Source organism: Chrysoperla carnea, chromosome 3, assembly GCF_905475395.1.
Source record: "Chrysoperla carnea chromosome 3, inChrCarn1.1, whole genome shotgun sequence".
NCBI classification, from domain to species: Eukaryota; Metazoa; Arthropoda; class Insecta; order Neuroptera; family Chrysopidae; genus Chrysoperla; species Chrysoperla carnea.
In genome coordinates, this window is record NC_058339.1 from 49,217,159 (window position 1) to 49,235,535 (window position 18,377).

The window sequence follows — 18,377 nt, forward strand, 5'->3', positions numbered from 1 at the left end:
GGTATGGTATAGTTTCTTATAAAATGATCTAGATAATACTGAAAGATACATTCGATTTAAAAGTATTACAATATTGTGATATATTTATTAAATAAAATAGTATACGTGATTTTCATATGTATATAATTTCCAATAAGACAAAATATATCAAGCGCGGATTCAGAGAAGGGCAATCAACTATTTAAGTAATTCGCAAATAAATTCATGCAACCCTTAGTCATAATATTTAATACGGTTAAATATCCCGGAGCGATTTCTTCAATAAATTTGTCGTTTATTTCTTGATTCAAAGTCAATCAGTATTACGTCCAGAATGGCTCTTTTCGTTACTTTGGATAAATGATTAGAATAGTCAATTTTATGATTATTTAGGGTAATTAAAACTTATGTAATATTTTAGAGGAACTTAAAAAAACAAATAAATTCTGCTCATCTAATGATAAGATGAATATTTTTCGAATTATTTCCAAAATGGCTCCGAAATTAAAGATTTTCGTAAAGAGTTATAGGCGATATCTTAATAACTAATCACGTAATCGTTTAATTTAGCTGATTTTGGAAATTGGAAAATTTTGTTGTCTCCGTTTTAGATAAAAATAATTTTTAAGATGTCCCAAATAATGTAAAAATCTGGTCTATTTGACGAGTGAACATAGTTGCTGAGATGTCGACCAAAATCATAAAGGGAGCTTGAAAAGTATTGCTAATTTTCAGCAAGAAGGAATTTTCTTCTGGGTAGTCGATTATTGATTCGTTGGGTGTCAAAAAGCAACAAGCATTTTTTCGGAAATACATATATTAACCCATCATCCAAGTAGACTAAAAAGTGTCTCAATTTTGTATATCTTATGGGGCGTCAAGTGTAAAAAATTAAACTTTTATGATATGATGAAAGAATTTACTGAGCGTACATAGGACCACAAAATCCACATCATGAACTCTTATCTAGTATTGTTGTTCTTCACAAATATCTAATTAGGAAAGTTGCGGTGCTTAAAACAAAAATTAAAATCGTAACTCTTTTGTAATTATAAATTTATTTAAATTTGTATATTTTAAACGATTTAGTTCCCATACTGTATATTACGAAAAAACTTATTTCAAAAACGTATACAATAAATAGTTTTGTAAAAAGAACAGAAGTTTGATAACATTGATAACATCGGTTTGTAATAATATCGCATCTATTATATGCTAATTAATGAGGACTCGACTATAAATAAAGAAGTCGATTCAATGCGATATAAAAATACGATTCAGAACTGTAAGTAAATAACAATTTCATCAAAATTGATTAAGTTACGTAAAAGTCTTGAGAAGTAAGGTAGTTAATTATGTGATAAAATAACTGTACATTAATTGGATGAAAACAGTTTTACCACTAGGTTATAAAAAGGAGACTTTCACTGGGAGTAAATCGATTATTTCGCAAAATTTTGAAGTTGCAATTTAAAGAGTTGAAATAAGTGTTGAAGTTTTACCATTAAAAAACTTGGTTAAAAATTTTAAACAGATGTTTTTGCGATTTTTTGACCGGTTTTAAAAGACAAAGGTTTATTAGTTAAAGGTGATCAAATCCTTTCACTGTATATGAGTTCAAAGTTTAATTTCTGAACACATAATCCAGATACCTGTACTACAACAATGAGAAAGTAAAAAATATTTAAATAAATTTTAAGTAAAATTATACTAAACAGCCAACACATTCTAATTTTGATTAAAATTGTATATAATTAATTATATATATTCTAATTAAATTTATCTGAAACAAACTGGTTTCCTTACTTTTTTTAAATAAAAGAAATTATAATTTTTAAATAGAAAAAATAAAATTAAAGTCATAGAAATACATAAAATTCATAATGCTACATTAATAAGTGACAGATAGAATATAATTGAAAATAAAAATTATTTGATAGATTTCTCCAGTTTAGATAATTTATGATAATAAATTCTATACTGACGGGTTTTATCAATACTGTTCAATTGCTTTCTTATAGCGAATCAATCATTCAGTTATTTGCAGTTTTAAAATCTAGTTCTGACAAGCGTGGATCCAGAATAATTTTGAGAGGGAATAATGTGAATTTTTTCTGAACAATTTTTGAGAAATTATAATAATTATTTGTATAATTTTTAGTTGATTCGAAAATCTGGTTCATTTTGCGGTAGAACGGCAAGTTTCTGAAGTATACTCCGTGCTTTTGCCCCTTCTACACGTTTTTAAGCAACATCTCAGAAACTATTCACCCAATCGTCCAGTAAAACAGATTTTTGCATTTTTTGGGCCAAAATATTTCGATTCTTCAATTGTTATCCAAATCAGAGGCAAATAAAATTTTCTCGTAATTTTGAACCAAAATATATAAAAATCGGATTCACTTAACGAATGTGTGATAAGTTTGTTAGATATCACCTGAAATGCCGTATGAAAAGCCTTTCTTTTGGAGTAATTTTCAACATTTCGCGACAAATACTTATTTTATCATCAAATGACAATGATATTGATATTCGTATTCGAGAGTAACGGAAACAAATATTCCCATTAACTTTCGTATTAGCGAATGTGAGAAATTCAACTAGTTTTTATTTACAAACTATTTACAAGTACGATGGTATGAAAAAAGTATGCAAATATTTTAAAAGTATTACTTTAAACTTGTGTGGAGCAGTTGTGTGGTATAGTTTTAGACAAAAATTATACCTCATTTCACAACAATTCTTGTTTACTCTTAACGCACATACAATCCAAAATTTTTTGACAATATTGTAGCAAGGCAACGCTCGTAAATATTTCAATCAATTTGAAAATTGCACTACCTTAACTTATTTTAATTTCACAAATTTTTGCACTCTACCCCATCAATCATTCTACTACATCAATCAGAATACCGGAAGTGATATTTATATTATATTTGACATAAAAATTATTTTTTAATGATTAATTAAATTAAATTAGACTACTTAATTGAATATAAATAAATATCAGTGACTAAATTAAATACTGCTGTTAATTAAATGTAGAAAGTATATAATGTTTATTTTGGAACGTCTTGACTTGCTGCTCACTTCTTCTTTTTTTTTGATTTATTACAGAAATTATAAATAATTATTAATTTCATATAAATTTTTGATTCAATAATTTTATAATTTTATTTACAGAGCATGACGTACCTATGTGATTATCTCAATTGAAATGTATGACAGATTAGGTAGAATATATTTTACAAATCATTTATGTAAAATACAATCGTATTATTATCGACTATAATCGTATTATATTATTAACTTAATTATTAATTACAAAGTACAGAATGTTCGGAAAAAATGATTTGATGAAATTGTTAAAAATAAATAATCGATCGCTAATTAATTTAAATTTAATATTCATAGCACATTATTTCATTCATTTAAAACATACATTATTTCATTCATTTAAAAGTAGACAACAAAGGTATTCGTTAAATGAATAATCAGGTGAAAATTCATATTAATATTATAATCAAAAGATATAGATCTTATATTTCCGCGTTCAATGGAATATCCAAGTTTAATAGAATAAATGCTAAATTAATTTTTGTACCTCAGCGAAAACTGATCGAATTTTTAACTATCTTCAATGGTTCATTCGAAAGCTTAGCAATTTTTAGTTCTAGAATCCAATTTTCAATTTTTATTATTACGCCTATTTCTTTATAACGAGGGTTGTATATATGAGAAATTTAATACCCTAGTTTTTTATGAAGTTTGGAAGCGTACAAAAATTCTAAAAATTAAAATCTTACTGATTTCTCTTGAAAATACGTAGGCAAGTGTTCCCGTATGAGCTTTCTGATCGAACTTTGTCAAATTAAAATAGATACTTTCGACCATAATCTTCTGTAACATTTATCGCACGGTCACATTTTAGTCTGATATTGTTTGAAAACTGAAAGTATATATAGATCGATAAAAATAAAAATATATATATATATATTGATAAAAATACTTGGAGAATATTTTAAGAGGTTTTGATACCAAAAAAAATGAAAATGATCCAAACAAAATTTTATTTATCAATTAATCATCCTTTTATACGTCTTTTGTGAAAAATTCATATCGATTCTCTGTACCGTTTAGGAGAAATTAAATATCAAAGTCAGTGTTTTTACCAAAAAAAAAGTTTTTCATTTTTATGCACAGTTCTTAATTTTGGTATGATTTTAAAGCTTAAAACTTGAGGAATATTGATAATAGCTTTTATATGTAAATAGTAAAATATTTCTAAAAGCACTTATTGACTAAAAACCAACATTTATCGACTTCTTCATATACCATCATGTAAAAAGAACTGTTTTTAATATTTATTTCTCGTAAACCATACACAGAATCGACTGTATAAATTTCAATACAGAAGGTGTATTAAATATACTCATTAATTGAAAAAATTTCAATTTTTTGGTAACACTTTCGTTTTGGTATCGAAACACCTTAAGGTATGTTTACAATAGATAATATCTTTTGTATGTCGACATACATTTTTTCATTTTATTTTGAAAAATTTGATGACGTTTTGGTTACTACCATGGGAGCTTGAACAAAGCTAATAGTTATAAAATATTACGTTTATTTACATAATCATGTTGCCAATGCGATGGATATCTATCTATATCACGTCGTAAATATATATTATTTACCTATTTCTCCATAGGTATTTATTTAAATTTCTATAAAATAATTTTTTTAAACAAAATGAATAGATTTTAAAATATTCTCAATATGTTATTATTATTCATGTTATTATTACTATAATTAACTGATGATTTTTACACATTTTTTTTTATTAAATATATTGTTGAATAGATAATTTCCTAATTTCATACTGTTATTATTTATTAATCTCTACCCATTATTTTAATACAATTTTTTAGAAAGCATTTTAAATTGATTATAATTTATGCACAGTAGTCAGTCCATCAAGGAATTCACTCATTCAATTCAATGTCCATTATAACAATAAAATTGTTCAAATATTAAAAAAAAAAAAACTACTTTATGAAGCTGGCTGGCCTGGGTAGGGTATTCTCTTAGAAATTTGACACCCCCTAACATAAATATTCAAACCTTAATAAAAGTCAATTAGATGAATTAAATAGTTTTAAAATTAAAAATATTTCATTTCTTTGAAAATTTTTTATGAGAATTAAAAACATCATTACTTAATGGTGGAGGTGCAAGGAAATTAACGGTATACTAGAATACTAATACATATAACATTTAAGTGGCTTGGCGCTTCCACCTTTTTAATACATTGGTTTTAGCTTTATCATTCAAGGTTTACAAGTAATTATCTTAGATTGTGAGCCCACAATGGAACGAAATTTCCACGATTCTTCTAGTCGTCTCCTTCAGATTATTATTAAAGTTAAATTTGTTAAGAATGAAAATGTATTAACCGTGGCTCGAAGTATCAAATTTATTTCACTCGAGTTTTTTGAAGTTTTTGTGTATCGTACGTGTTACAAGAAAGTTATTGATTACACAACATTAACAAAATTACAGGAACTTTGCAAGTATTGAAAAATAGAGAGTATCAAAAATATTTTTAACACATACGCCAAACAAAAAAAAAACAATCTTTTCTATAAAATCGATACCCGAGCCACATAACTATATTCATCGTCAAAAAGGCGGATAAATAGAATTGTCAATAATTGTTAGTTGTTTTAAGTCTTGGTAGCTTAAAATCTAATCAGAAGAAAATCAGGAAATTTTTAATTTTTGTACTTTTCCGTGAGGCTAGAGTTATTAAAATTTAATACTATTAATATTATTAAGAAAGTGCTGTGTACGAGACGAAAATGTCTTATTGATATCAGAAACTCTCGATAATTTGCTGTATCATCTTATTCTCGTTCATCTAATATCGTTTTGGTTTCGTCTCGTATTGCCTCGGAGAAAATGTATAGACAATAGCAAAATTTTAATTTATATTAATACTTGGCTCATCAGGTTTCTTTCAATTACACATTCCCGTCTCAAACATATTTTTGAATGGAAACGAGATTGACTAACGTACCTACTATTTCGTGTGAGCCCCTAATTACGAAATTCTTTCTTTCATGAAAATAGAAGCGACCTTTTGAACTACTTTTACATAAATTTATTCATTAAAAAAAAACAAAATTGATTGTAGAAATACTGTATCACTTCTGTAACTTTTAAATAACAATAATTACAAAATGATGAAACCTATAATAACTCACCTATATAATACACAAACATAGGTTATAGATGAAAAAAAAGGTAATAAAAAATATTGAAATAAATGAATTTAATTATAGATGTTCTCAAGTGAACAAACAGTTCTTACCCATCATATCAAACATCTCTAAAAATGAATCACGCAGGAGCTGCGAAAACTAAGCAAATTTTTTCAATTGTCACTAAGAGTAAAATAATCTTGGGTTTTCACCTCTGACTTTTTGCATACAAGGAAATAATAGAATTTCATAGAATTCAATAAAGCAAAGTTTACATCTATAACGTGAGTCCAACATGAAAATTTTGGGCTTTTTCAAAACAGAAAAACTTTGATTGCAAATATCTCGAAAACAATTTGAATTCAAATAAATACTTGTATTACCGATTTAAAGAACAAGAAATTCTCGATGCACTTCTTTTATACGCACCGATTACGAGTGGGCAATAAATGTGGGCTCTAGAGAATTTACAAGCAAATTGCAACATACGCTATAATTCCGAGTGGACATTAAATATGGGCTATCCGCTAAATATTACTACAGACAAGTTATAAAGAACGTAATTTTCACTATTTTCTAAGTAATCAATGAACCAATAGCAGATTTTCGTTGAAGAGGAAATTCGCTAATACGTGTATTTGAATACTAATATCTAAAACAATAGTTACATAGAAAACTATTAAAATGTATTAATAAATATAAAATATTTCACTTCTGTTAGCTTGCAATATTGTATACGTCTATCTTTGTAACACAATGGTGGAATAAAGAAAGCATTATTCATTATTATTATTAGTTAGTTATAATTATAGTAATTAGTAATAATAAAGCAACGTTATTGTTTTTATTTTAAATAATTATAAAATATTTATAAAGTATATTATATGCTATCTATATCTATCTATGTAGTGGCTGATGCCCGTGATTTCGTACTTGAATTTCAACTCTTTAGGTTTTAGGAGGAAAGAAGTTTTTTCTTACGCCCACTACCTTTAACGATCTGTTATTATCTGCCTTGGAATCCAAAATAGCTTTTAGTTTAAAAAATTGTAATTATTGGTGGTAGTTGTATTGATAGTAAAGATAGCTATGAATAATTATTAAAATGAATGAATAAATAGATTTAAAAAAAATGTAAAATAAATTTTGTCCTGTGTCCTTAATCTTCCTCTTGTAAAATAAAAAAAAGTAAAATAAAGTTTGCCCCTTATATAATAAGTTAAAATTGTTTATTTAAAGAGAATCGGAAAAAAATACACACGTACCAGGAGTCGGACGGTCTCTTGGATTCAGGCCAAGCACTTTTAACCAACTGGACTATACATGCTCTAGATACAATGTATAATTTTTTCAACTCAACGAATATTGTTTTGTTTATCAATATTATATAATTTTCTTTATTATTTATGCTTGTTTACAAAAAGTTTTGTATACAAATTTTAAACGTCAAAATATTTCGATTAATTATTATTGATGTTAATTACAATACAAAGGCGTAAATTATAAAAACAAATAGGCTTCCGAGTTAGCCCTAGTAAATAAAAATTTAATAAATTAAAACTGTTTCTTTGAAGTATATAATAACATAAATATACATTACATTTTCGCAATCAGATTACTGAAATTTTCGCGAATTTTCGCATGGAGCATTTTCACATGAAACTTTTGGTAGCAAAATAATTTGACACTAGTTTGCAAATCAAAATGAATTGAATGAAATTTACAAATAAATAAGCTCGAAAACCGACTTGTTGAAAATTATTTTTCAACTAGTTTGTAATCTAAATCTAGACAGGTAAAACTTCTCTAATTTCAAAATCAGTGAAATATTACTAAGAAAATAATAAAGCATCTTATTAACAACTCAAGTCGATTTCTAGTGACGAACGCACACAGTAAAAACAGGCTATTATTTTTTAATAATTTATATAGATAAAACTAAATGCTGTTTTTATTTGCAATTTTTTAAATATTTATTTTAATCTTCATTAGGTATGCATTAAAAAGTCTGCTGTTTTTATATTAAAATAATATTGACTTGCCTCATTTTGTTTATTATATTATTTAAAAAAAGAAAATAATATAATCGAGTCAGGAAAAAAACTGCATTTTAATGGAAGCTGAATTCGAAAAAAAATTATTAAGTTCGTATCATATAGAGCAAGAGCTGGCTGCAAAAATCAGGCATATCGAGTTACCGGATGAAGCATTTTTTAAATGATACTACTCACTGTAACTATTAAAAAAATCATTTGGTACCAGGGCAAAAATGGTGAATAAAATTGCTATATTTATTCTTTTGTACAACTGCAGCAATCGAATAACCGCTTGAAACTGATTTTAAAAATTAGTTTTAAGTGAGTAAAGAAAAATATAAACAAGTGCCTCGTTAAATCTGATGCTGACCCTAAGGCCCGACACCTTTTTTAATTGTTTCCTTTTTTTTTGGTTAAACTATAATCAAATTAAAGTTTAAACATTTTTTATTAAGAAAATACATTAGTGCCACTTCTATTCTAGTGACAAATGCCTGGCACGATACTTTATAATTTTATATCTCATCAAGTCCTATTATTTTCATTTCGTTAAAATGTATTGCTATTTCATCCGATATATACATGCTTTACAATTTTCACGGTAAAGCTGTTTAAAATTCTTTATAAAAATGAAAATTATAATTGTATTTTGAGTTTTATCGTATTTGAACATCATTTTTTTTAGAACGAAGAGCCTCACTACACTAAATGTAATTAGAAAAGGATAGTCTGCAATTTTCAGCTTTATATACTTTATTCCGAACATACAAAAACAATTAGGCAAACCAGAAAGCAAAAAATTTATCCGAAGCGAAAGCTTGGAATATACTAGTTATTATTTTAAGTTCGTTTTTTGAGAATTTGTGGAATTAATAAATGTGTGTTCATTGACTGTTAAAACAAAAAACAAAAATTGTAAAAATATTCTAACAGATTAACTGTAATAATATATGAGGGTGCTAGTTTATATGAATATTTGATATAATATATAAAATATTTATAAAAAAAAAAAGTTGTACTAACTCCACATAACCTCAATATACAGATGTTAAAAATTGTTTAAAAGCATGTTCATCAAACAATAATACTTTTTATGAAAACAAAACACCATAGTTTTAAATATTTTAGTGAAAATGAGATTTATTAAGAATCGGTAAATTTTCGACACTGAAAAACATCGTGGATATTTCGACAATTCATCTATACAGGAATCATCAACATATTTTGAAATTGAAATGTAACCTAATTTAAATTAGCCAGCTATTTCAAATAAATTCACTTTAAAAACTAATTTACATACTTTGTATAGACGTAATAAATATGTTTTATAACAGTAATCTATATACGTTTGAGTATATGCTAGTTATATAATTATTAAGTATGTTACACTTAAGTTATACACAAAAATATAAATGATTTTTGTATTAATTCATAATTATTATTAACGGTGTTTGTTGTTTATAAGAGTTATGAATTATGATTATCAAAGGTAACCAAGCGTAATGCATCATCATATCTTATTTAGATATATGATATTTTATATGAAAATATTACACCAATAACAGGGTAATGATGTATGTAAGTTAGTGTTGGATTGAATTTATTTACGTTAATAATGTGCATAACATTAAACCATTGTCAGATCTTAAGATGTTTTTACGGCAAAAATGCCCCACAAAGAAGGATAAGAGAAGAAATGTTTAATTAATTCACGTTTTTCCTCTCACTTGTTAACTAATATTTTTGAACCTGCCAATTTTCCTATGTTAAACATTATGTCCACTGATAAAATTACTATTAGGACAAAAATAAGTTAACAATTTTTTTTTTAAATTTCAGGTTGTGAATTACCGGCAACCATGTACTCTAATCAAAACTCGATAACGAAATCGGTGGAAATACTTTAAGTTACGGAAAAGGAACTTAAAATTCTTTAAATAAATGTAATTTATAACTTTATTTTGAGTTTAATCATATTTGTATCTAATTTTTCATACAGTTTAGAAACAAAATTGTTACAAGTTTATTGAAATATTTGAATAATAACACTACTAGCTGTGAACTATCCGCTTTGCTAGGCAACATCCTCATTTTCACCCCTTCCTCCATATTCCCTTATGTAGGAGTTACAGTTTTATAATGTACACGTCATGCTCTTTTATTTGATACCCCACTTGGGTTTATTTGAAAATATGCGATTATTCATCCCCTCTTTCTCCACCTTTCCACCCCTCGAAGGTTAAAAATAGACAAAAATAATCCTTGAAGCTGGTTGTATATTTGGTCAATTTTTAATTTTAACCGATGGACATTTTTTTAAGTTTTTGAAGCACATACCTTTCAACCCCTTACTCTACTATATTATGCATGTATTGTAAATAAAAATCTTTTTCTTAAATCACTCTATCTATTAGAAAAGGCCGCATCAAAATACGTTGCGTAGTTTTAAAGATTTAAGCATATATAGGAATTAGGTTCAGACAGACGAAAGCGACTTTGTTTTATGCTACGTAGTGATTAAATTATCAATTTGTCCAGGTTTTTTCATTCCATAGCACACGAGTTAAAAAATTAAAAAATAAACTTGTAATAAATTTGAGTAAAGATCAAAATAATGAAAAAATTAAAGTGCGAATTTTTATGGGTATTAAAAATATTCTAAGCAACTTTTTCTAATAATTTTTTCGATATCTCAAACCATCTCTGACGCTAGACAAAATATTAAGAATCGGCCCTATTTTTCCTGAGTTTAAAGTTCAGATTTTGATTAAGTAACTTAAAAAATGTGACCCTGTATAATTATACAAAATTTCAAATCGATATTCCTTTAAATAACGAAAATATTAGGGTACTTAAATGCGAATATACAAAAATATTAAATTAGCTACGTATTTGTTCCAAAAAAACTGGTATATGTAATTAAAAATGAAAAAAAAAAATATTAAAAAATTAAAAAAAACCTTTAAATATCCATTTCGTTTTCCATTACTCCGACCATTTAAATGTGTTTTTAATGGCGGTGGTGAATAATTTGTATCAACTAATAAATTTTCTACAGATCGTCGTGCATACATATTTTCTCTTAATTTTCCATTTCCATATTTGCTACTACCATGTGACGATGTCGATAATTTTTTTTCATTATTTTTATTCGACGATAAAATATTATTCCCATTTTCATCATGATGATCATCCCATTCTGAATTCACTTCGACCACATCCGAACGTATATCGTCCATGGAACGTGAACGTGATTTCGCATTACTTATATTACAATGGCACGTTATTTGTTTTGTTAAAATTTTTATATCGCCATTACCATTTTTCTTTGATGAGGTGTGACGTCTTCGTGAAGCTGCTGGATCTACCATTAATAAACGATCACCACCACCGTTTCTGGTTGAACCATTGGACGTCATATTTGGTGGTGGAGGCATTGCACTTCGATAATACGGTGGTGCCAGGAAATAATAATCACGTCCTTTGGACGATTGGTAACCAGGACTTGAATAAGCTGTACTATTTGTGGAATTTGTATAAACACTGTAATTGTTATAGTCACGCCAATCTGGAGTATCCGGTGGCAATCGAAATGAGTATGAATTACGTGTATTTGGTGCAGCTAAAGGTACAGATGGTGGTGGTCCACGATACATTGGAGGCCAGGGACGACGTAACATTGTTGGTTCTGGTAATAATTTTTGGTGATGGTTATTGCTGTGTAGTTTTAATAATGAATCACCCATTTTTAGTTTTAAATAGTTACACTCATAATCGAATCGATCATTTGAAATTGTTTTTCAAATTGTTTTTATTTTTATAAGTTTTTTATTATTGTTGTGGTATTACTTCACTTTTCTTTTTTTAATTTTGATGTCACATTCATTTAAATATTGAAGATTTATTTACATTTTTGACCTTAAAAGTAATTTTAAAAGTCTGGGTCATCAAAGATTATTCAATGAAAAAACTGATTCTAAAATTAAATAATATTTAATTTAATAATTTTATGGTCAAAGAGGATATTATTATTTTTTAACTAAATTTAAAATTTCATATGTTATTTTAAAGAATTAAAACGGAAATTCGAAAAATAATATATTCTGAGAAAAAATTAAATACTTAAAAAGGAAATGTTCTACAGTCGACGTAATAACAGAAACTATTTTATATATAATTTATGTCAGTTGCTCTCAGATAACTTCAGAAGAAATAAGAAAAAGGGTCATTACATACAAAAGATAATCCAAAGTAAATGTATCTTATTGACAAGCGTTCAAACAGAAATATTAGGTTCATGAATATCGATCTTATTTTGAGCCATTTTGGTACAAAAATGTTATTAAAAATACCTATTTTGTGCTTTATGGGATGTCTTAGCTCTTCATATGATGATAAAAGGCTTAAAATTTCACATGGATCAACTAACAACATTTTGTTCGATATAAGCAATTACATTTTTAATATATTATATATTTTAAATCATAAAATGATTTAATTTATGATGACACAATGCGGAAGTACAAATCATAATAATTCTATGCTATAATAATAAAACGATATTTTGATTGTCTCATAAACTTTCATTAAGGTTCACAAAATAATAAAATACCTTAAAGGCACTCGAGTAATTCTTATGACATCTCAAATTAAAAAAAAATTGTTTATTAAAAAGTCAAGTGTAGAGATGAGCTTACTCCAACAGACCTAGTGGTTCACGAAAAGATTAAATTAGACTAAAATAATAAATATAGGTATATACATCACGAGCAGAGTTTGGTTTATCTAAGCTATGTAGTTGGTTATTATACGTAAAATGCAATGAAACTTAAGCATTATTTTATAAACTCCCATGACTTCCTATCGCTTTCACCATTTTATACCCATCTACAGATACTGCTACCAAATTTTCTTATAAATGGGCGATTGGATATCTTTAACTAAAACCGTGAGACACTTTGGTAAACTTGTCAAATGGAGGTCACTCACGAAGTTTCAAGTTTGAATTAATGAAAGCACCATTTCTGTTCCACGGTCGATACCTATTTACATATTGCAAACGATTTTGGTTGAATGTTTTTATCGCAAATACAGTCAAGAGCCAAGGTAATTAAAGTGGAAACTGACGCATCTTTTAATTGAAACTATAACAATAAAGAAAATAATACCTTTCTAAATAAATAATAATATATTATTTTTAATTATTGTCTTTTTTTGTGGCAATTATATTATGTGGTACGGAACACTTAGAAAGAAGTGATATTTGTTTTATTTTATGATTGATCTCATGTCATGTACAATTACCAAATTGATTATAACTAGATTACAATTACAACTTATAAGTAGGAATATAGTGAAAGGTGTTTATTCAGGTTCTTTGTTTGGTTATTATTATTTATACTAGATTTGTCTCTTTAATTTGTTTGGTGATTTGTCTCTTATAGTGTTTATACCGGGTGGGTTTGTTTTCAAACCAACTATAGTTAAGTCTCAGTCTTTCTTTCTATTCTATAAATTATTTTGAAAAAAATTATACATATTGCAGTTATAATAAAAATACTTGTAGTAATCGATTACTAGGAAAATATGAACGATTCAAATAAGCAATATAGTCGAATTAATAAACGGGAAAACTTGTCGGAGACTACCAATTTCAAAAATTCATTTTTTAACGAGGTCCTTAGATCTTTAGAAACATTCATCACCACTAATTGAGGGAGTTTCAACCCCCCCCCCTTTTTTTTTTAAACAAGAAATAGTATTTAAAACGAATATTTTGCGAAATTGGTCCTAGGGTGTTTTTTTGGTTGCTGATCACGAATCTGGAATCTACATTCGACAACACCACACTTGAATACGGGATTCGTGCCATTTTTGGTCGAAAAAGTCATTTCTTAGGGCTAAAATTGAATTACAAACTTTTGCTCATGAATTCGCAGCCCAAAATCAACAATACCACACTCCAGCAGTCCGACAGGTTTTCAACATTTTATAGTATTTTGAGCTTATTTACGCGACAAAAGATGGTTTTTTTAATCTGAATCTGAATCTTGACTGAAGTTTCGAACACAATTGGAAAATGAGATCCAGGTTTTTGTCTTTATTTCCAATAGTAGAAGACGGACCATTTATTAAAGTAAACAATTTAAATATAAAACTTTAAAAGCAGTTTTCTGGACACTTTCGATTTTTTAAGACTTTTTAACGTATTTTGACATTCTCTAATCAATAATTTTTTTTAAATACCTACATTTAAATTATTTATCACATTAAGTAGACGTGTCCGTCATCTAGTAGTAAAAATAAAAACAAAAACGTGTATGCGTTATTAAAATATGTCATAATGATTCTGTTTTATTATTTCTGATATAATTCTGCAATCGCTACTTTATACTACAACTTGTTTCTATTAAAAAATAATAAAATTTGATGGAAATTTGTTAAGCCTTAGCGATACACTCTGTACATACAATACTATATTCATTTATACGTTTATATTAGTTCAATGCAATCATGAAACAGGAAATAAAATATGTTATATTAAAAATGTTATTATTTGTATTAAAATAATAATTAAAAGTTGTTGTCCATTTGTTTTTGTTGTAATTGTAGAGATGTAAAAATGAAGTTGTTTTTTATAAATTATCATTCAAATATAGAACGGAACATTATTATTTGTCAAAGTAAAAACTATTATTAATCATAATTAAATTAATTAGAACATAATATTAGTTGGTACAATTGTAATAGTTCGCACGAGAATCTTCTTTACAACAATTTTCACATTTTATTGCAATTTTCAATATTATTGTATACGATTTTCAAGCAAAAAGTTAAAAATTTGTATTCGCACCATGCATGAGTTTTATTGGAGGCGTTTCCATGGTAACGAAACACTACTTACTATTTTGTATGTATGAATATATTATAATTGTATGGATTGAATTTATAGCTTACATTGAAAATCTAATATTATTGTCTAACATATTTAAATAAGTAATTCTGATAGTTTACATTTAAGAAATAATCTTACAATTTGGTCACTTATTTTCACAATTTTTAATGCAACAAGTTTAATTAATTGTTATTTTTCAATAATTTTAATTTGACAAAATAATATTGTGACAAAACATCCTGAAATTTGACTGTGCATTAGAAAGTGGTTATTTGCGCCATGCATTTATCATTTCAAAGAGATATCTTTTAGTACAAATTTTTTAAAAATGAACTGGGTTGGCGCCATTATAGTTATGCAAGATTTAAAAGAATTATGCCAAATAACTTGATTTTGAAATTGAATTTTAAAAAAGTTAAACAATATTTTGCCAAAACTTGCATCAAAATTAAAAATCAACCCGATTAGAAACACAGATATAAATATGTAAATATATATTTTTGTTAAATATGCAAAACGAGTATTTTTGATTAAGATAATAATGTAACATCTTCATGAACAGTTAGATTACTGTCTACATTCTTATAATAAGATTGAATTTTTATTTTGATAAATACATTTTATTTAAAAAAATAAATAATAATGAATACCTTTAAATACCTCTATCTGTATACTAGGTATCCGGTTTCTTTTCGGAAATAAGTTTTGGTGAGTATACGCAGGGGAATAAATTACATGAATTTTATTTCTTTTTACACTCACTGGTATAGATTTTCGATCAAATATATTCATTAAAAATATTAAAGAAATTTCAAAGCTATGGACAGGCAAATTTTTATTACATCACAGGAATAAAATTAAACATAGTTCCTACCGGGTGTTTCGACACTCAAAAAAGAGTCGTGTCTATTCTCCGGCACTTTAAAAATTTCAAACAATGTATCGGAGGACTGGTATGACATATCGGACAATATTCTACATCGTCGGGGATCAATCATCTTCCTAATAAAAAAAAGAAACTTGGAGGATTAAAAATATTTCGTATCTCTTCGTAAGTTAAGGGCAGCGTTTTCAATATCGATTTTGTTAGAGGATTTAGAATATCTAAGGACTACCAGGCACACAAGTTTTTGACTTTTTTGCAAATAACTAAAAAAAATTCAAGTTTCGTCAAATTTGGAACCAAAATATTGTTTGTGATTTTCTCATTTTTTTCAAAGATAGATGTTTTAAGAAAATTAAAAGAATTTCGGACAAATTATTTGTCTCTAACTTACATAAAATCTTTAATGAGTGGATGTGTACTATATTTTTTCAAGACTCTTAATACGATCTGTTAATTTTAAGCAGTAAAAGTTTTTGAATGAAACGAACTGCTTACTCAACTTCTATATCGAGTTTGTTTTGGTCTTGTATGAATTTAACATACAAGAGCTACCATATTAGCGTGTAATAATACATTACATGTCAATAAAATAGCTAAAATATTTAATATCATATTAATAATAAAAGTGTTTTTAATATCTGTAATGAATTCAATTAAGCTAATCGAACAAAATGTCGATTTTTTTTAATGATCCACATAATTAATAAAATAATCATAAATTAACTTTCATTTTTTTTTCAAATCAAATATATTCTTGTAAATACCTCATGTTATCTAAAAAGAATAAAAAGTAAAGAAAGTATTTATTAAAATACCTACTAAAATGTAATTTTTGGAAGCAACACAAAACATCAGTAAGTAGTTAAATTAAATTGACTCCAATAATATGAATGTGATAATAATATTATTATTATTATATTAAAAAAAATGAGATGAAAGTTATTAAGTTGAAATTTTTAAATAAAAACCATTTAAAATCCATTAAACTACAGAATTATAAATTTTTATATTTTGGAAATATGCCATTATATCTACGATAATATGATTTGAACAAATTATTTTGATGTTATAATAATAATTTAATATACTGTTATTGTATAACGACTCTTATTGTTGGTATATCTTTATTGATAAAAATTAAATTTATATTTTATTGTTATACCTACAATAATTAAATTGTAATTATTAAAAATTAAAGACTGCCGCTCACTGCTTCAAGTGTTTATCTTAAATTTGAGTTTGATCGAATCGCTCATCTCCAAAAGATACGAAACATTAGATGTAGCCTGATCGCAAATTTTCTTGGTTGACGTTTTATCTCTATAAACTTAACTTGAATGTTATTTTTGAGCACCCCTGCATAATGCAAATTTTACTGACATTTTACAAAATACTGACTTGAATGGTATTCAAAATACTTGATTTGAATGTTGTTTTTGACATATTTTAGAAATAAAAATAAGAGAGGAAATAATTTTTTACAAAACTGAATATAAAATTCGAAAAGAAGAAACATTAGCTTTCGAATAACTTTAACAGACACGGCCAAAATTTAAATTCAAAAGGATTTTGCGTTGATAGTGATTTAATGAATGACTAATTCAAAAAACGACGGAATGCAATACTTACAGGAAGGAATTTTAAACAGAAAGAAATATGATCTTCAATGCTTTAATTGGATTGAAAAAAAGAAGTTTTTCAACATTGTTTTCGCTTCCAAATTGAATAAACAACATATTAAAATGGGGAATCATTTATCATCCTTTCAAATCATACCACAAAGCGCTAGGAGAAGATGAAAATTTTTTATCTAAATACTATGAGCTGGAAGTAATTTTAATGCGCTGTAGGTATATGTATTATAAAAAAAATAAAATTAGCAGCACGTATTTATTTCGGATCCATCAATTGTATATCACCGTTCGAATCAAACACTAACCGATGGCGTTTCGCTTTTTCGATGTACCAATTTTTTTTTTTTACAAAAAGATACTATTGAAAGCTACAATTTGAACCCCAGATTCCGTGTGAGTCATACAAGCTGAGAAAATAAATTGCGAAAAACACAATTTTTAGTAAAAAAAAACCGTGCTTTCTCGTAAAATTTCGGACGGATTTGACTTTAGTTAGTCTCATTTTTTTGACGTATTTACTGCACTATTATGTATATAACCTTGTAGCTATCAACGATTCATCATGCGATAAAGAAATTTATAGATTGGCAAGGAAACGATTATTTATTTATACCAGATGTATCACAATTTATATTGCTTACAATTATAAATGAGTTGATCATTACCTTCAGAATTGACAGTCGA

The 18,377-nt window shown here is 26.6% G+C and overlaps 1 protein-coding gene across 4 annotated transcripts in view; it reads right to left on the reverse strand.

Moving 5' to 3' along the window:
• LOC123296664 (WD repeat-containing protein 47) overlaps positions 1-18,377 on the reverse strand; it is a 167,144-nt gene that overhangs the window by 4,037 nt on the left and 144,730 nt on the right. The window contains exon 1 of one of the 4 annotated variants that reach the window (XM_044878235.1): positions 11,239-12,052. The exons of the other annotated variants lie outside the window; for them this stretch is intronic. Within the exon in view, the coding sequence (XP_044734170.1) occupies positions 11,239-12,024 (786 nt within the window). The 5' untranslated portion in view covers positions 12,025-12,052. Of the gene's footprint in view, positions 1-11,238; positions 12,053-18,377 lie in introns of those variants that run through there. 4 annotated transcript variants of the gene reach the window in all.